Raw genomic sequence first — 20,689 nt, 5'->3', positions numbered from 1 at the left:
AATCCAATTTATTTATTTAATCGTAGTTGTTATTATTTATTACAAATCTTGGTCGCATTAAATCTATTAAGAAAATGTTACTTAAAGGTTTTTTATTTTAATAAGTATATCTACATAAAAAAAAATTTAAGAGCCTCGGTAGAGAGTACCATTTTGTACCATTTGGCGTTGGAACTCTAGGTCCATGGGGTCCCAGCGCGCTCAAGTTTTTTGGAGAAATCGCGAAACGTCTTGACGTAACTGGTGACCGAAGAGCTGGCGGCTTCCTCGCACAACGTATCAGTATTGCGATACAACGAGGAAATGCCGCCGGCATCCTTGGTACAATGCCTCAAGGGCCTATTTTAGATATAAGCTAGTATATTATAGTGTATATTGTTATCTATATAAATTAACGTAAACTGTTTTAAATGGCAGATGTTGAGTAACTAAATATGTACAGTTGGATTTCCCGACCATTCAGAACATAAAAATCAATTTAATAATACTCGAGAATAAACATAAATTAAAATTTACTCAACGATTCTCCTTTTGCGTTGCTTAGTTTCGTGAATTAGGTTTTAGAAACGTTTTGGGTACATTTCCGTTTTCTCCGTGCATGATGGCGAAAGGTTTTTGGACTCTTTTGAACTAGGTACGTAGAAATAGATCAATTTTTCACTGTACTTTTTCATTATGTCTCTTGAAACTTCTTGCATAAATGAATTCCTTGTGGCAAATTAATGTGGTTAATTTCTCAGTGTACACTTTCAATATGTTCTTTGAAAGTTCTTGGAGAACGGAATTTCTTGTGACAGATTTTGCAGTTGTTAGGCTTGTTACTCGTATAAGCGTCTTTATGTCTTTTATAGCTAGTAGAACTTGTAAACGTCATCTGACATGTTTCGCAGGAATAAGGTCTCTCTCCAGTGTGAATGAATTCATGTTTCCTTAAATGACTTGAGCTCGAGAACCCTTTTTTACACACTACACACGGGTAAAGTTTAATCCCTGAGTGTGAACGCTTATGAACTTTCATATTGTATGCTTGTCTACATTTATAATTACATAAATCGCACGAGTAAGGTTTCGCTCCTGTGTGAGTTAGTTTATGACGATTTAAGGAAGTCGATGTATTAAACTCTTTTTTACATGTTTTACAGGAATAAGGATTTTCTCCAGTGTGAACTCGTTCGTGTGTCTTTAAATTACTTGCTTGTGTAAACTTTTTGTTACAAATAAGGCACGAGTAAGGTTTATTTTTCTCGTCCAAGTGTACATTTTTATGTTTATTTAAATATTGTACCGATGCGAAGGTTTTCTGACATATTTCACAAGTGTGAGGCTTCTCCCCCGTGTGAATTAATTCATGCAGCTTTAAATGCTCTAATTGTGAAAACTCTCGTTTACATACTAGACACGAGTAAGGTTTAATCGGCACGTGTATACGTTTATGTATCTTCAACGAAGATGAGAATTTAAACTTTTTTTGACATAATTCGCAATTATAAGTATTTACGCTCATATGAACATGTTTATGCTTTTTCAATGTGCTTGAGAATCTGAACTTCTTATGACATAATTGACAGGAATGCGGTCTTTCTCCCGTATGAATGAATTCATGTACCTTTAAATTACTTATATGTGAAAATCCTTTCTTACAAATGACACACGAGAAAGGTTTTTCCCCTGTGTGTACGAACTCATGAGTTTTTAAATTATATTGTGTAGTAAACACTTTTTTGCATATTACGCATGGGTACTCCTTCTTTTTGCGTGTGGTCAAAGCACGTGTATGACGCTTGCTCGCAGTGCTTTCGGCGGACAGCCCGGACTCACTACCGCTCGCTTTCAATGAAACTGAAACATAACATAATGTTTTATTTATTGATAAAACGAGTTAGGGTCTCCCGACACCCAGAGGCGGCCGTGGGAGACGTGGGCGACCGTCTACGGCCTCGCGGTCCGAGGGGCTTCGCGCTTCAAATACGTGTAAGTCAGAAGCCTGGCTAAATCTACACTGCACATACCATATTTTGGTCTTGCCCCGCCATTGCATACCTATAGACGCGGAATTCCGCAATAGCCGATAGAAAGAAGCTTTATGTCTGCGAAATAAGGGCGAAAAATATGGCATCGTGACGGAGCCGAGCCGAGCTACGTCTTTTTCGTGCTTTATTGCGTAGACAAAAATATTTTTTCTATCGGGTTTTGCTGATTCCGCGTCGATGAGTGTAGGGAGAGGGAAATGTTTGTTTAGTTCTATCACATTATATCTATCCACTTTGTTTTATATTTATCAGTGATTTCTATTATTATCCGGTAACATATTTGGCAACTGTAGTTGCCAGCTGTCACCCTTATTTTATTATAATAATATAAGTCACTGAAACATATGAAGCACGTGAGTGGCTATAATAAAATACGGGTGACAGCTGGTAACTACAGCTACCAATAGCATGTGAGTGGCTAATACACGGTGTAACACGAGGAACCCGAAAGATTTTAACCACGTACTTCTGAGGCCAAAAGAAGGGAATAGTACATTACGATACAAGTCCGAAAAATAGGAAATTCGAAACGAGTGGCGATAAATTAAACACGACCGAAGGGAGTGTTTTAAATCGACACGAATTTCGAATTACCTTTTCGCACATGTATCGTACAACGTTTTACAGTACATATGACCCTTTATATGTTTTGAGATGGATGTGTGGAGTGACTAGAAAGGATCGAATTAAGAATGAGTATATAAGGGGAAGTTTGAAAGTAGCACCGGTAGCGGAGAAGATAAGGAGTGGTAGGTTAGCGTGGTATGGGCATTTAATGAGGAGGGATGAATGCCATATAGGAAAAAGAATGTTAGGAATGAATGTTGATGGACGGAGAGCGGATGGTAGACCCAAAAAACGATGGATGGATTGTGTGAAAGAGGATATGAGAAAGAAAGGAGTGAGTGCTGAGGTGACGAAAGATAGAGGAGAATGGAAGAGAAGAACATGTTGTGCCGACCCCACATAACGTGGGATAAGGGCAGGAGGAAGAAGATATGTTCGACACAGTAACGTAATATGCTAATTTTCTCACTAGCGCGGTAAAGTAGCACCATATGTACTGTAAAAATGTTATGAGCTTAAGTAAATTTCGCCAAAAAAAATCGTTTTTTTTTTCAATTTTTTTTTGTTATGCTACGTCGGTGGCAAACAAGCCGCCTGATGGTAAGAAGTCTCCGCAGCCTATGCACGCCTGCAACTCCAGAGGAGTTACATGCGCATTGCCGACCCTAACACCCCTCCCACCCCTCGTTGAGCTCTGGTAACCTTACTCACCGGCAGGAACACAACACTATGAGTAGGGTCTAGTGTTATTTGGCTGCGGTTTTCTGTGAGGTGGTGGAGGTGGTGTATTTTTAAATGTAGGTATTTGTACATAAAAGGTTAATGTTATGGTAAAACTGACACTGAAAATGAATTTTTACAGTTTTTTTTTTGTAGAACCTAGTTTTTGCAAAGGTACTTGTTACTTTTTGACATCATCGCCATCAAAAAGGCGTTTTCCACTAAGTTACAATAAGGAGATGTTTTTTTTTAAATTGGTATTAACTGTGAAACTAGGCGAAGTCCAGAAAAGTTTATATGACATTTTAGTCTCTAAATATGATCAGGAATACACTGTTCAAAATCTTTCGGTTTCCTCATGTTACACCGTGTATAGTAAAATAAGACTTCAAGCAAAAGTAAAATGGTATATTACACTTGTAATTCGATTGAAATCCTTAGCATAATACGACTTTACAAACTTTGAACTGTATAATACAGGACACTGTGTGACATAGGCTCATCAGCTAAATAGCTGCTCGCCTATAATTATATAATAATAATAATAATATAATAATATCTGAATCTGACAACGGAGTAACGTTATGGCGGTTATCACACTGGTGACATCTCGCACGCACATCGAATGACGTGCGAATCGCATCCAGTGTGATAACCGCCTAAGGCCAAACGTAACGAGATACAATGCGACGCGAGATCAAACTGCAAGCGCTGGAAGCCACCAGCAACATGCTGAGATGAGGCCATTTCGTGGCACTTTATACTTCCTTTGTTTTTGTTATATCATGTAATTTTATGTGTCTTGTTTGTGTTTTACTAAATTAAACTTGTTTAAAACAATAAAATATATATATAAACTTGAACATATATAAAAAAAAAAACAAAAGTTAGTTACCGGGCGAGATTAGAACCCGTAACACTTTTCTAGCAGTCCGCGTCTTAACCCGCTGGGCCAGACGGACAGTGGCCGTCAACACGAAATTAGCGACCATATTCTGCGTCGAAAGAAAAACGCATGAATACTCGAAAACACGCGTTTTCCCAAACATAAGACTAATCTAGATCGATTGTATACCCCCATATACCAAATTTCAGCAAAACCGTTAGAGCCGTTTTCGAAATCACAGAAATATATATATATATATATATATACAAGAATTGCTCGTTTAAAGGTATAAGATTCCGATATATTATATTTCTGAGAAACATCACTCACATTTGATATCATTATCATCATCATGACCCGTGTTGTCAGTGAATGGGTCCACAACAATCCGCTCCAGACGCACACAACAGTCTTTCAGCTTCATGGGTACACTGAAAATAAATTTATTAAAATGTTATCACATAATACGGGGCCGGTGGGGTGCGAGTCCTGGTTCAGATAGTTGTTTCCGAGGTATAGATGTGTTGTTTTTATACCACGTCGGTGGCAAACAAGCATACGGCCCGCTTGATAAGCAGTCATCGTAGCCTATGGATGCATGCAACTCCGGAGGTGTTTAATGCGCGTTGCCGACCCTTTAAAAACCTGTACACTCTTTTTTTAAAGAACCCCATACTCTAGACCCTCGGGAAAACCTCGGAACGAGCTCCCATTCCACAGCCGGAGCGTCCGCGGGAGGAACTTCCTCATAAACCGCACATGCGCGTTACCGACCCTAGCACTCCGCACCCTCGTTGAACTCTGGCAACCTCACTCACTGGCAAGAACACAACACTATGAGTAGGGTCTAGTGTTATTTGGCTGCGGTTTTCTGTAAGTCGGAGGTACTTCCCCAGTTGGGCTCTATTCTAGATCTGGAATGATATCCGCTGTGCTGTGCCCTACTAACACAGAGCTAGGTGGCATTCACAGTGCCCATACCTCCCTTTTGGACGTAGTTTAAGAACATACAAATACAAATAACTTTATTTTGCTTGAAATATGGTACAAGAGGATGGTCAGACAATATTATAAGCAGACATAGGAGTCTGCGGGGCAAAATTGTTTGACAAGTATTAGGGAGTTCCTGTATCGATAAACTCAACTATCGATGCTAGTTCTATAATTCTTAAATAATAACTCAATATACCTACTCTTATTCGTTTTTAACACATTTCCTTTTCCTGCCACGGCCCTATGGAATGTGATTTAAATGCACTAAGCTAGATAGTATGAGTATGAGTATTCAATATCATTTTTCATCATAAAATGTTTAGTACAGTATACAATTTATTTATTTAAACTTTATTGCACAATACATGAAGAGTACAAATGGCGGAATTAATGCCAGAAGGCATTCTCTGTCAGTTAACCATGGGCCAAACCGAAAAACCCTGATGCGTGCAGGGTCAGAATACAGAGTAAAATGACAAAAAAAAAAAAATCACAAAATTATATGAAATTAACAATTCTTCACTTTTATACTTTGAAAAGACATACTTACACTTATGTAACAATAAAAATTGGAACTTAAAAAGTCATTGAAAATTGTCGTTGAATTAATAATAAAATAGGAAAGTTTAGATTGCATCCCACAGCAAACAAGTTAATTTTAAACTAACAAAAGTCGTGCAGCAACTGATAGAGGTCAAAGAGGTGGTATTGGTATTTTCAATACCTAAATTACTTTCCCTTAACTTCCGTCAATGTAGTTATTTAAAATGGATTTTTTATAATCGAGGTTAACAACTGACACCCAAATGCATTGAACTTTTTGTTGTTTATTTATCTTAATTTGGATAAACATGTATACTATATGGGTGTGTAATTCTTAATATAATTATGTAAAAACTATCGTACATTTGTTATAATGCCATTTGATATATTGTTATATGTTATAATGTAATTTCATCTAAACTGTCATTGATTGAATGCCTATTGTAATATAATTTTTACTTAAATCGCTTCCTGTACGCAAGCGCAGGTCCCTTAGAATTCTATGCACTCTTTTTTCTATCTTATTCGAACCTTCCGCTCCTAAGTACCTTAGGTTTAAATTTAACTTTGTTACCCCCCGTCCGGGTTGTGAACTTCGTTCCTCCCGGTCTCATAAACTTGCAGTACTTCCTCACCATAGTGGTTATATCTCGTCTTCCTTTACTGTTCAAGCTATCTGTCTCTGGAATGCACTTCCCCTGACAATTAGACAAGCCCCAAGTTTGTTTTCAAACATATGCTTCACAAGCATTATCATCCAACCTAACCCAACCTAACCTACTTTTTCAAGGTATTTGATTCTACGTGGGCTGCAGTTCAAACCTTAGCTAAACCCGTTTTTGCTAGGTATTTTATTATACGGGGGGGGTCAAAGCTCTAACTTAACCTAACCCACCTTTTGCTAGGTAGTTGGGTCAAAATTATATTTGTTGTCTTGTTTCTGACCACTCCGTCACATTTGTATCTATGTTAAGTATCTATCAAATAAATAAATAAAGTCAAGTGCTGTTGTATGTCTTTCTATAATGCAAAATCTACAGGACGATTGTGAGACCTGTTGTAATGTATGGATCAGAATGCTAGGCAACGAAAGTGACGGATGAAAGAAGAGTGCACGCAGCGGAAATGAGAATGTTGAGATGGATGTGTGGAGTGATGAGAAAGGATCGGATTAAGAATGAGTATATAAGGGGAAGTTTGAAGCACCAGTAGCGGAGAAGATAAGGAGTGGTAAGTTAGCGTGGTATGGGCATTTAATGAGGAGGGATGAATGCCATATAGGAAAAAGAATGTTAGGAATGAATGTTGATGGACAGAGAGCGGATGGTAGACCCAAAAAAAACGATGGATGGATTGTGTGAAAGAGGATATGAGAAAGAAAGGAGTGAGTGCTGAGGTGACGAAAGATAGAGGAGAATGGAAGAGAAGAGCATGTTGTGCTGACCCCACATAACGTGGGATAAGGGCAGGAGGAAGAAGTATGTCTTTCTAGCTGTAGATTATATTTTACATAAGAAAAATTAAAAACGAAATTTCATCTCATACGAAAAGCTCCACTCCGTCAGATTTTTTGGGGACAAAACACAAGACAACGAAAAGAATTTGGTTAATAGAATCAGGCGTTACTTTGCGGAAATCCATGCTAATTAAAGCAAGAAATATTACTTTGCTAATCCGCGAGAAAATAACGTGTCAGTCAATCAGTGCTAACCTGTTATACTTACTTGCGTATTTTTACATGCAATTAATGTTCCCACCCTCCCACCGCAAAAATAAATACGCAAATAAATATAACAACCCACCATCAAAAGTATAAAACTCGACACGTGTTTCGCCTCTCTACGAGGCATCCTCAGGAGATGCTGGAGGATGCCTTAGGAAATTTACCTTTATCTTTACCTTAGGAAAATCGTTTTCGCTGTTTTAATAAGTTTTACCAATATGATTCTACACTACACTGACGTATCACTGGTTTCCAATTATATTCTATTACCAACCAATTATAATAATAAAACACTCATTTATAACCTATCAATAACCTATGCTGTTTTGTTTACACTTGACTTTTGACTTTGACGTCTTTGACATATGGATATGACCATGGAGATATAAAGGTGGAGGACGCTTTAATGTTTTTGTCATACTAAATTGAACCTTATCACTGAGCCAGAAAGGTGTTCGTACCAGACTAGAGAAAACGGTCCACATAAGGTAGCAAAAGTGGGGTGCAGTGTCTCACTCGCACATGTTGCCAATGTTAAAAAGATATTTGTGGTAGAAAGAGAAATTATTTTATTACATTGAAGACTTAAAAAAATATTTACATGTGCTTTTGTATAGTAGTTAACAAACTTAAATACTAAATCTAAATAATTTACAATATTATATACTAGGGTCGACAGGTACCCGGGTAAATGTGCCTAGCACGCTGCTGGCGTTACCTCTTTGGACGGCCAACGAAATATGCTGGACCAAATATGCGCCGGACCTGGGGTCGCCACTTTTTTCTGGGAGGCGTTGACCCAACTTTCTTATAAATCTTTTAGCATCCGCGAATGTAGTAGAATGTGGTAGAATAGTATTTATATCAATATAGTACTGAAATTAAATACCTTAGACATAGACATAGTTTATTAGTAAAAAGATATTACAGTAGGGCTAAGATGGTCGGCTCTTTATCATTTGTCACCATGCCTGTCACGTTCTAACAAGTATGTAAGTGCGAAAGTGACGGGCATAGTGACAAGCGATAAAAATGGAACCATGATACCGCCGCAGGTCACAATTTCATACTTATACACATCTTATATCTATCAATTTAATACTAAACGATCAAATTAAATTAATTAATTATATTACACTATTCTTTATAATCTAGAAATTCTTGAAAACTATAAAAGCTTTGTTTGACGAGCCAATTTTTTAGTTTTATTTTGAAGGAACTAAGCTTTACCGCTTCTGTGATAGAGACTGGCAGCTTGTTGTTGTATACTACCGGACCAGCAACATACATAGTCTTTCCGGTTTTTTTAATTTTATAGGAGATTGTTTTTAACAAGTGCGCGTTTCGGGTGATATTTATTATTATTTATTATTTTACTATTTTAGTGCTATATTCAGAGTGCGGTTCTGATATCTTTTGAGTAATTTGCAATTGCAGTAAATTTGAATATTAATTCGTATCCCCAGCTTGATGACATATTTTTGAGATATTTTCAAAATACCTGAATAGCGGCGCTCAGCATTTAACTGCGAAGTATTAAAAAAAATGGGTGTGTATATGGATAGGTCTTCAAAAATGATATTTAGGTTTCTAATATCATTTTTTCCTAAACTGAATAGTTTGCGCGAGGGACACTTCCAAAGTGGTAAAATATGTCCCCCCCCCCTTTCATTTATAAAAAAAAAGTATAAAACAAAGAATTAGAAACATATAGATAATTTTAAAAAAATCAACAAACACTAATCCAAAATAAAGCCGTCAGTCAAAAATCCTACCCCGCGTCATCCCAGGCGCAAAGGTGCCCAAAACGCTCGCCGCATTACCGCGTTGAATCGCGATGGATAACCTCTGCACCAAGAATGACCCGGAGCGGGGATCTAGGCCGTAATGTCTATGTCGTAAACGGTTCCCAACCTCCTTGATGAACTCTCTAGCCTCTAAGCACCAAGAGCCAGCCGATTCCACCGCCAGAGGCACAAACAAATAGCCGTCCAACCCCGCGTACTTCTCTCGTTTTCTCAGCGCCACCACCTCAGCAGCTGCCCTTACAGTGCGGCAAATATGCGTTGCATCGAAAGTGCTGACGCATGTAGCGTCCCAAAGCAAGCACTTTCCTTTCTGCCAAGGCACCAGCGTCAAACCGTCAGGCGTCTTACCATCCGACCGGCTAAGGCCTGGGGGCTCGAGCATGCATGGGACATTTGCCGAAATAAGCGCTCTCCGGACCAGATCGTTTAGAGCGTGATGGCGTGGGAATCTCCCTACACAACGACCACAACTCAAAGCGTGGTGGCCGATGCTCTCCACCATTGATAATACTTTATTCGTGGAAACAATGATAGTTTAAGTTTAAAGTGCACTATTTCGACAAGAGAAAATATCCGGTATTTTTCTGGGGTAAAAAATAATTGTTACTGGTATCATTCTAATGACTTTCATATATCGTAAACCTTTGGACTAAAATTATAATTTTTATTCTTTGTACTATCTCGTCTCGTTTTAAACAAAAAAATATGTTCAAGGGAATTGGTTTATACCGTGGCAGCTCCAGCTATCCTCCATACGAACCCTCTTTTTAGCATATCTGGCCACTGCGATATAATTATAACACGTGTCTATGTCATATGCTTGAAATTATTGTCATTCTTTGAATTTCCCTAAAATCAAACAATATAATTGTTTCAAGTTTTATCAAGCGTTTTGAGTGCTCGTGCGACGGAGGCAGCGGCAAGCGGCGTCCATCCATAGGTGAGAACAAAGGTCGGGTCGCTGTGTTCCACTCCCACCTATGGCCGCCGCACGATGTCGTGACCGAGCCGTGAATGTGTTCTCCTTACATAATCTACCCTCCATTTCAAACAAATTGCATATTTGTTTACGTCATGACTCATGTTATTCGGCTTTCAACAGTTTGAACGTACGTTGCGTTGTGTTTGAAATTACATCCAAGGGAATTGCCCACTTTGAAAATGTTCAGTCAGATAAGAGTTCATGCAAGAAATATTAACTTCATATAAAAATAATTGATAATAATATGTACGGTAAAAAATGTTCACTGTCCCTGAAACGTCAAATTATGACAGCTGTCAGAATTCCACGCAATTAAAAACAAAGGTTAACTAAGTATTTTTCACTTTTACATTTTCTAAGCTTAACGCGTCTACACAGCTCACAGAGCCACTAGTACATAGGCTGTCAAGCCAAAAACGAGGCAAATAAAAAAAAAGTAGGCGCAAAGGGTTTTTGTCCCATAAACAATTTGAATTTCGCGCTTTTTTCTACTGACAAAATTGTCAGCATTTTTGACAGATTTTATTAATGCGAATACTATTCAGACAAAACTACTTTTATAAATTATAAATGTAAAATGTATGTATAGCTTTAATTAACTTATATATGACACCTAATTTTAATTTTTATCTTATATTGTAATGCCTTGTACTTTAATTTGACGATAATTACGAGATACCTACGTATAAGTAGCCATATTGACATCTTTTCCGCAATTATGCTATTATTTGACATTGTATAATTATTTCCCAGTATTTATTTGACATAGTGAGTTTTTATTTTGCTTATTTGATGATTTCTTCTGTCTTGACATTGTATATAATAAATAGTCAACGATCATAATTTTAATTCATATAGATTAGCTTAAAATACTTTTATAAATGATATATATATTAACAATGATTAATTATTATTAACAATTAGATAAATTATATAACAACGAATATCAAGATTAATAAACAATGTCCAAATTAAAATAGTCTAATTATAAACAAATTTTCTTTATTTACATAATAGATATATACAGAGGAGTACAGTAGGTTTACAGAGGTACTATTAATAGCTAGCTTAAAACTAAAATAAGCCCTTGAGGCATTGTACCAAGGATGCTGGCGGCATTTCCTCGTATCGCAATACTGATACGTTGTGCAAGGAAGCCGCCATTCTTCGGTCACCAGTTACGTCAAACAGAGGCTTCGCGATTTATGCAAAAAAATTGTACGCGCTGGTACCTAAAGTTGACCTACAGTTTCAACGCAAAATGGAACTCTACCGAGGTTCTTATATTTACTACGTTTCAAAATTTCGGCACCCGCCCGCTTTTAGGTACATTAGTCCGTTGGAGTTGAGACGGTGCCAGTGTGTACGCAGGTATAGTCGTTCGATTTGAAGCTGGCCCGAAGCGTCAAATCTTTTGTCTATTGTTAACTAAAACCGCGCGTGCCACTACCTGCAAAAAAAGGGTCGTATAATTCTAATTGGCACCTGAGCGCGGGCTAGTCCAACGCTCAAAAAACCAGTGTAGGTGTGCTCTCCGATAACGCGCCTTTGTTACGCATATCGAGGACACATTTTAGACTGGTTCTGTAGAGTTCGACTCGCCGGCACTCAGTAACCATATAGGGACCACAAGAAATCGCAAATTATTTTTCCATTTATTCATTTTTAATCTTATTTCAATTACCATACGAGTTGTAATTAAATAACTAGTGATCCTGCCTATGAAGCCGATGGTCCTGGGTTCAAATCGTGGTAAGGGCATTTATGTGTGATGAGCACGAATATTTGTTCCCGAGTCATGGGTGTTTTCTATGTATTTAAGTATTTACAAATATGTTTTTTTTTTATTAAAGTTCCAAATATTAAATTAATCGCAGAGTTTCATATTTCTTAACTGCTAAGCCAAAGATGGCTTGTTTACAGCCAAAGTTATAATATTGTACACATGTTACATTAATGTTATAATATTGTACAGTCAGCGTCAAATACTTTGTAGCAGTCAAAGTGGCCAAATAGTTCGGTACACCATACTAAATATAGGGTGTACCGAACTATTTGGCTACTTTGGTTGCTACAAAGTATTTGACGCTGACTGTACACATGTTACATTAATATTATTCTAATGTTATGCTTTATAAAATATGTTCATGGTTATTAGATGATAACAAGTATTTTTTTATATCTTTAGTTGATTCAGGATTGGTTAGGTATAAATCTTGTAAATGGTTCGGAAGGCTGTTTAGTATTTTTGGAAGCAAGTAATAGTTGCTATATATATATATATATATATATATATATATATATATATATATATTTTTTTTTTAAATTTGATTCAGGCAACAAGGCCCATATTACAAATACCTTACAGACTAACATACATATATACAAGAATTGCTCGTTTAAAGGTATAAGATAATTAGGCATTAAAACACTCGTGTGACCTTTTTAAGAAACTCACTTCGTTCGTTTCCTAAGCCCACACTCGTGTATTTTAATGCCTTTTATTATGTAGCAGTAACATAAACTACTAATATATGTTGAAAGTAAGTACAGGCGGCTAACACAATGGTAACAAAAGACAAAAGTTTTGAAAATGTAATTTTCATTATCGTCACTTGGCTGTACATTTGAGGGCCTATCGCGAACCACGTTCGACGTGTTACCTCTCTGTCGCACTTGTAAATTCGTACGTAAGTATGACAGGGAGGCAACACGTCGAACGTGGTTCGCGGTAAGCCCTCTGATGCCACCTCCATTAGTCTTTTGTACGCCGGTTTAGCCTTCGACTCAATGTATAATCTACACTTTTTATGGAAACGTAGTTCCTCCTTCCCGTAGAAATATTTAACTTTCCCATCACCAAGAAAGATTATTTGCTCGCAGTTATTAGCTGCTCAATTCCTCGTTTTTTCTCTGTTACTAAGTCAGTACAGTACACATATCAAACATTTTTCACTCATTTTGAAGTCGTAATAACTTTTATTCTATAATTAAATTCATGTAATGTCCGCATCTAATTTATGTGCACGATAAACAAACAAATGAATGATTTGAAAGAAAAGACAAACAGCGCTTGCGAAGCTGCGCGGGGGGCGGGGCGAGGTATCTATCGCTCACTAGGTCGGCTACGATAGGCTCCCGCGCGCCGAGCCGACATGTTGACGGACCAGCGCGGCGTGGTTATGAATTTCGCGCCTTTTTAAGTTGATTTTACTATTACAATGCAAGCTACACACAGATATTTCTTACTTTCCATAAAATGGCTGCATATATTATTTTATAGTAATAGACTTATCTCTACGGACTTTAATTCAATATTAGATCTTACAGGACAAAAAACGCATATTAATTGTAAAGCACATATCCTATTCTTCTAATTTTTTGCCTTGCCTATTAACTTAAGAATTTAGATATGATATTGTAGATTTTTCAAACTTTAATTCAATATTAACAAAATAATAAGCTAATTTGAGTTTGACAAAGTAGCACGTTGATTTTTTTTCTAAAAATTTGATAGCATAAAGCCTCATACATATTATAAAAGACGATGCTTAAATTTTGTACTTTAATTCAATATTCAAAATTCATCAATAAAAATACATAAATACCTTATTTATATCTAACGCTCGTTCTAAATTTTCTTCATATATTACAAATATGCTTAAAAATATGCCCCATACCAGATAAACATCACTTTTCACTCTTTAGAATTATCGAAACTTATAGGGCAAAAATCCGGTCCCACTATTGGTCTATTAATGTAGGTACAACATAAAATCCGCAACAAGCTTTGTCCAAAAACCTAAAACTACCTACGATTCCCCGTTAATCCCCGAGACGACACGTACCCGGCGCAAAAGTTCCAAAAATACTGGCCGCATTACCGCGCTGTACTGCCAATGATATTTGCTGGACCAGGTAAACAAGTTAAATACTTGTTTACCAGGGTACATTGTGGGGATTAACTTTTTTGCTGTTATTCGGTCCCATTAGCCAGGCGACAATAACAACTTAGACATATTATACTATGTTGCACATGCACATTGATGTGTTCGCATTCAAGTGGTCACAACTTATACAAAAATGTAAACAAATATTTGAATCGCAGTATTAATTAAGTGTTTTTTTGAAAAATAAACAATAATAATAAACAATAATGTTCTACTAACATGCTAGTAGATGACTCATTATGGAAAGGGCTTATTAATACCTTCATTTTTTGACGACCAGTTTGGCCTAGTGGGTAGTGACCCTGCCTATGAAGCCGATAGTCCCGGGTTCAAATCCTGATAAGGGCATTTATTCGTGTGATGAGCATGGATATTTGTTCCTGAGTCATGGGTGTTTTGTATGTATTTAAGTATTTATAAATATTTATATATTATATATATCGTTGTCTAAGTACCCACAACACAAGCCTTATTGAGCTTACTGTGGGACTTAGTCAATTTGTGTAATAATGTCCTATAATATTTATTATTATTATTTTTTATATTAATATTTGATAGATACTCTAGATAAAGCAAATTACACGATTTGTATTGAAACCAAGCCGACTTCTTACCACCTACTGTCACGTCATAGCCGAAATTTAGTGATGGGACTGATGGGACATCAAAGTCAATAAGACACCGATGCCCCTCCGCCCTGCAACGATACAACTGTCTCGCTCATACTCAGATTTTATATCTGTGGTCTCGCTCGCTCACTCCCCGCTCCCCCGCGAACCACACCCATAATCACAAATCGATTAACATGAATGACATCGATTTTCTGACCGACGAATGATTTTTTTTATAATAAAATATTTAAAGCGGTGCAAGTCTAAAAAAATATATTTAAGGAGAAATTAACGTGTAGATGAAATAAAAAAAAAAATCTACTTGCTAGATCTTGTTCAACATTTTACCACTTTGGACACACATTTTACCACTTTGGAACTGTCTCTCGCGCAAACTATTCAGTTTAGAAAAAAATGATGTTAGGAACCTACATATCATTTTTGAAGACCTATCCATAGATACCCCACACGTATGGGTTTGATGAAAAAAATTTTTTTTTAATTTATTGACGTATTAAAAAAAAACTATTCACTAGATCTCGTTCAAACCAATTTTCGGTGGAAGTTTGCATGGTAATGTATATCATATATTTTTTTTAGATTTTTCATTCTGTTATTTTAGAAGTTACAGGGGGGGGGACACACATTTTTTCACTTTGGAAGTGTCTCTCGCGCAAACTATTCAGTTTAGAAAAAAATGATATTAGAAACCTAAATATCATTTTTGAAGACCTATCCATAGATACCCCACACGTATGGGTTTGATGAAAAAAATTTTTTTTTTTAATTTTTATGACGTATTAAAAAAAAACTACTTACTAAATCTCGTTCGAACCAATTTTCGGTGGAAGTTTGCATGGCAATGTATATCATATATTTTTTTTAGATTTTTCATTCTGTTATTTTAGAAGTTACAGGGGGGGGGACACACATTTTTTCACTTTGGAAGTGTCTCTCGCGCAAACTATTCAGTTTAGAAAAAAATGATATTAGAAACCTAAATATCATTTTTGAAGACCTATCCATAGATACCCCACACGTATGGGTTTGATGAAAAAATTTTTTTTTTTAATTTTTATGACGTATTAAAAAAAAACTACTTACTAGATCTCGTTCGAACCAATTTTCGGTGGAAGTTTGCATGGCAATGTATATCATATATTTTTTTTAGATTTTTCATTCTGTTATTTTAGAAGTTACGGGGGGGGGGGGACACACTTTTTACCACTTTGGAAGTGTCTCTCGCGCAAACTTTTCAGTTTAGAAAAAAATGATATTAGAAACCTCAATATCATTTTTAAGGACCTATCCATAGATACCCCACACGTATGAGTTTGATGAAAAAAGATTTTTTGAGTTTCAGTTCTAAGTATGGGGAACCCCCAAAATTTATTGTTTTTTTTCTATTTTTGTGTGAACATCATAATGCGGTTCATAGAATACATCTACTTACCAAGTTTGAACAGTATAGCTTTTATAGTTTCGGAAAAAAGTGGCTGTGACAGAATCGGACAGACAGACGGACATGACGAATCTATAAGGGTTCCGTTTTTTGCCATTTGGCTACGGAACCCTAAAAATGAATGAATTGTGACGTTATCTATGAAGACTGGATCTTTTGTCGGGGGCGCTTACGCCGCACTGCGTAGAGCAGCGTTGTATTTATATAGATGTATCGCTGATAATGGCGTAAGCGCTATCGACAATAAGGTCCCTTTCAATAAATAACGTCACAATTATACGAACGAACAAACAAATCAGTCAAAGACCGGCTATTTTTGATCACTTTTAAGGCAGTTTACTGAAACAGTAATCGACTTATAATTAAACTAATAACTAAAACTTATAATTAATTCTACTTTTAATTAATTAGGTATTCATTAGAGCACTCAATATTTATACTTTTTTTATTAATATTGAACGCTAACAAGTTTTTGATGGTAACTAGTGGATTTTTTTTTCAAGGTTACCACTGGTAAAAGGTGGGAAAAAAATCCCAATAGTTACCACGGGTAACAACTTGGTGGTACCTAGTGAGAATAACCCGATATAACGGGCAGTAATTTAATTGACTACCGGTTATATCGGGTTATTCTCACTAGATCCATTTAATTGAGTGCTGGACTAAAAAAATTAATTGTAAATAGGTAATAAGGTGCCATAAAACCAGGGTTTTAAAAGTGACCCAAAAGACGTAACTAATGACGTACAAATATTATAATATGTTATAATTCAATTCTTAAATTTATATAGTAATCAATAAAAATAAAAATTTAGAAAAATAAAAAAGTAAGAACATCCATTAATTACCGGAGACCCGGTATATTAAAAAACATCGCTCACCTGCAACATAATAATCATCATTTTCAACATTGTCCACGGAAATCCGCTCGAGCCGCACACAGCAGTCCTTCAGCTTCATGGGTACACTACATTAAAATAAAATTATATATGAATGTTTCAGAAATAGGTACTCTGTTCTTTTTGGGGTACCGTAGTCAACTAGGAACCCTTATAATTTCACCATGTCCGTCTGTCTGCCTGTCCGAGGCTTTGCTCCGTGGTCGTTAATGCTAGAAAGCTGAAATTTGGCATGGATATATAAATCAATAAAGCCGACAAAGTCGTAGAATAAAATCTAAATTTTTTTTTAGGGTACCTAACGTAATGCATAACGTAACCCTTACACGTAATGCGGGGGTGATTTTTTTTTTGCTGCAGCTGAAAAATGTTCTAACTGACCACCTGATTGGTATGCCTGGTTGGTCTGCTGCGAAAAATGTTCTAACTGACTACCTGATCGGCATGCCTGGTTGGTCTGCTGCGAAAAATGTTCTAACTGACCACCTGATCGGCATGCCTGGATGGTCTGCTGGGAAAGATGTACTAACTGACCACCTGATCGGCATGCCTGGTTGGTCTGCTGGGAAAGATGTACTAACTGACCACCTGGTTGGCAAATTAATTGGCTAATTAGGAAAAAAATACTAACTGACCACCTAGTTGCCAGCTTGGTGGTTAGTTAAGAAAAAAAAAGTACCAACCTTACAACCAGGGTGTGGGTCAGGAAAGCCTACTACTAACCGACAAACCAGATTAACGCTTGGGAAAAAAAATACTTACCGTCCAACTGGGTGAAATGTCTGGTTGACACGTTAGTAATAGAGGACTTACAGATCGAATCAACCTAGCCCCAAACTAAGCAAAACTTGATCTATGGGTACTAGGTGACGCTATACATACGGAAATAGATAAATACATACTTATATACATAGAAAACACCCATGACTAAGGAACAAATATCTGTATTCATAACACTAAAAAATGCCCTTACCAGAATTTGAACCCGGGACCATTAGCTTCATAGGCAGGGTCACTACTTACTCACTAGGCCAGACCTCCCAAATATCAAAATATTAATGTGGTGGGTATATATTAAGAATTAGTAATTATACCAAGTGGATATCATGTAGATGATATCCACTTAACCTTGGGACCTTACTAGTCTAGAGTTGCAGAGGACAGAGTTCAGTGGAGAATGTTGGAGACTTATGCCAAAAGGCACACTGAACTGCAGGACATTCCGAAGTAAAAAAAAAACAACATTGTACCCAAGGACCGGAAATGAATGGCTATAATTTTGACGACCGGTTTGGCCTAGTGGGTAGTGACCCTGCCTACGAAGCTGATGGTCCCGGGTTCAAATCCTGGTAAGGGCATTTATTCGTGTGATGAGCATGGATATTTGTTCCTGAGTCATGGGTGTTTTCTATGTATTTAAGTATTTATAAATATTTATATATTATATATATCGTTGTCTAAGTACCCTCAACACAAGCCTTATTGAGCTTACTGTGGGACTTAGTCAATTTATGTACTAATGTCCTATAATATTTATTATTATTTATATAAATAAATAAGTAGGTATAACAAGCATTACACACCCCCGCTCAACATGTCCTATGTCAGAGATGACCTCGCATGACGGCTCCTGCTTTACAGTCACCAGGTTTGAAACTGAAACAACAATCAACATAGAATGACAGGCAAAAATAAAAAGATAAATAAAAGCTCAACATAGGGTCCCTTCTATCAGTTTTTTTTTTATAAAAAAAAAATAGGCTCCCTTAAATGGGGGCTTCCAATATGTATTATGTACATTACAAGCAAAAAGCCTTCACAACTTTTTGCTTAGAAGGGAAGACTTTTGCGATACAGCTTAACCAATCATGTTCACTATGGTTTCCATTGAAGGTAATATAACGAATAACCGCAGAAATAAGGTTATGTTATCAGTGAATTTGTTGCTTATATTTTCCTTAATATGTTGATTTTCACAAACCGGCCAGTATAGACGTGCTTCGGCCGGTTTGTACGTGAGGAACTGAGGAAATTGTTTCGCGCGTATGCTCGCTCTATGTGGACCAGCCTAATGATTAAAAAGATTACCAAGAAACTCCTTGGGAAATTCGCAATCCATTGCAACCGTTGCCGTTGGCGTACTCGTATAATATGAATGTTCTAACATGTTTTAATACGTTTTACCAGAATCATTCTGGTAAAACGTATTCGTAAATCACTCTGGCAGAATGATATATCAGTGACAGGTCACTGTGATTCTGAATATTACGTTTTAGCAAATACTTGTTAAAAGAATACAACAATTTTAACAAGATACGCGGAAAATCTTGATTTAGCTACATTTGGCATGTTAATCAAATGTCACAAAGCGCCATAGATGAGAGCAGGCTGACGCAACTAGGCACAAGAAAAGTTTTGTATGGAGTTTGTTTCGCAAATCATTGCCAACGAAGAGAAAGAAAACGTCAGTGCTATTTATTCTGTCAAGTTTACATCAAGTCAACTGTCAGCCTATTTCTGCTCCACAGCTCAGTGCAGCTGTCTTGTTGATGGTCACTGGGAAACTACTGACGGAATTATGCGGCGGATCCGTGCCTTTTGATTTTGAGCCTTTCCGAGGAAATTATATGACGGCTAAGGATTATTTTCTCACGTTCACCCTCTAAAACAAAACAGTCACATTTTAAACAATAGCATAACCTATGTTTCTAATCACTTACCTTGCTAATCGCTACCAGAGTTCTAAATTGCCAGCTAAAACAATGTTAGAATTTACATCTATGATGAATTTTGATTGTAATTTTGGACGCGATATGGCGGCCGTGGGACTTAAGAGGGTGGTATGATTAAATTTATGTATTTGAATTTGGCAATAGTACACTTATTTTATTTATAGATTAAAATATTTCTTACCTTGAAATTAGTGTTGTTTCTTAGTTTAATCCATTGTACGATTAAACTTTAACCGAGTCTGGTTGTCTATTAATAAGTGTTTATCTGTCTGTTTCCTGCCTATCTTTCTAATCTGTGATATCTGTCAGTGTGTCAAAGACATTGTAATTCAATAAAAATCTGAATCTCACTTCAGCGACCATAGGATGTCAGAAATCTCAGAAACGTCAAATCCAACAAATTTGCCAGATCTAATATATAGCGTTTCTAATACCGAATACCTAGACATTGTTAAGTGTTGAGGTTATATTTACTTCAAATAGGGATTATTTTTCAATTATTTGTTTTGTTTAACTTTGTTTTTGTGCATAATGTCGCCTTCAGATACTGTGATACAGGACCTTGACGAAAAACACATCGATTTGGTGGCGAAATTTGTGTCAGATGTCCGAAATGGGTACGTGCGTGGCAAACAGAAAAATTGCTTTATTTTACAATTTAAAGCAATAACTTGTTTATTTTATTAATATAGGCAAACCTACGGCTGCCAGCTTTTATATAATAAATCTTTATCGTTTAATATGTGCTCAGGTATTGAAGAAATCTAATATTTCATCATCCTA

General features: G+C 36.6%; 2 protein-coding genes and 1 long non-coding RNA gene across 5 annotated transcripts in view; 1 reads left to right on the top strand and 2 right to left on the bottom strand.

Annotated features, from left to right (window-relative positions):
• LOC133531665 (zinc finger protein 664-like) lies at positions 1-8,287 on the bottom strand. 3 transcript variants are annotated; one of them, XM_061870014.1, is made up of 3 exons: positions 6,635-8,287; positions 4,534-4,634; positions 1-1,839 (listed from the first exon to the last, which is right to left on the bottom strand). In XM_061870014.1, exons 2-3 carry the CDS (start codon positions 4,625-4,627, stop codon positions 737-739), a joined length of 1,197 nt encoding a protein of 398 aa, XP_061725998.1. In that variant the 5' UTR covers positions 4,628-4,634; positions 6,635-8,287; the 3' UTR covers positions 1-736. The 3 variants fall into 3 exon arrangements, with proteins under 3 accessions (XP_061725998.1, XP_061725999.1, XP_061725997.1); XM_061870015.1 differs by having other exon boundaries at positions 7,627-8,287; XM_061870013.1 differs by having other exon boundaries at positions 7,639-8,287.
• Positions 8,288-16,394: 8,107 nt separating this feature from the next.
• On the bottom strand, positions 16,395-20,226 carry LOC133531695 (uncharacterized). Its single transcript, XR_009801579.1, has 3 exons — positions 19,263-20,226; positions 18,758-18,830; positions 16,395-17,242 (listed from the first exon to the last, which is right to left on the bottom strand). It is a non-coding gene; the product is annotated as an uncharacterized LOC133531695 (long non-coding RNA).
• A 129-nt stretch (positions 20,227-20,355) lies between these two features.
• LOC133531279 (uncharacterized) overlaps positions 20,356-20,689 on the top strand; it is a 115,402-nt gene continuing 115,068 nt past the window's right edge. Inside the window, exon 1 of the mRNA XM_061869410.1 lies at positions 20,356-20,523. Coding sequence (XP_061725394.1) covers positions 20,438-20,523 — 86 coding nt within the window. The 5' untranslated portion in view covers positions 20,356-20,437. The remainder of the gene's footprint in view (positions 20,524-20,689) is intronic.

Source organism: Cydia pomonella, chromosome 25 (genome assembly GCF_033807575.1).
Source record: "Cydia pomonella isolate Wapato2018A chromosome 25, ilCydPomo1, whole genome shotgun sequence".
Taxonomy (NCBI): Eukaryota; Metazoa; Arthropoda; class Insecta; order Lepidoptera; family Tortricidae; genus Cydia; species Cydia pomonella.
This window is presented reverse-complemented; position numbering and strand designations above follow the sequence as displayed.

Excerpts from the sequence above, each read along its gene's own strand:
- LOC133531665 (XM_061870014.1), bottom strand. The coding sequence starts at position 4,627 with ATGAAGCTGAAAGACTGTTGTGTGCGTCTGGAGCGGATTGTTGTGGAC. Across the intron at positions 1,840-4,533 it reads TGATGATAATGATATCAAAT|TTTCATTGAAAGCGAGCGGT; the intron begins GTGAGTGATGTT and ends GTTATGTTTCAG.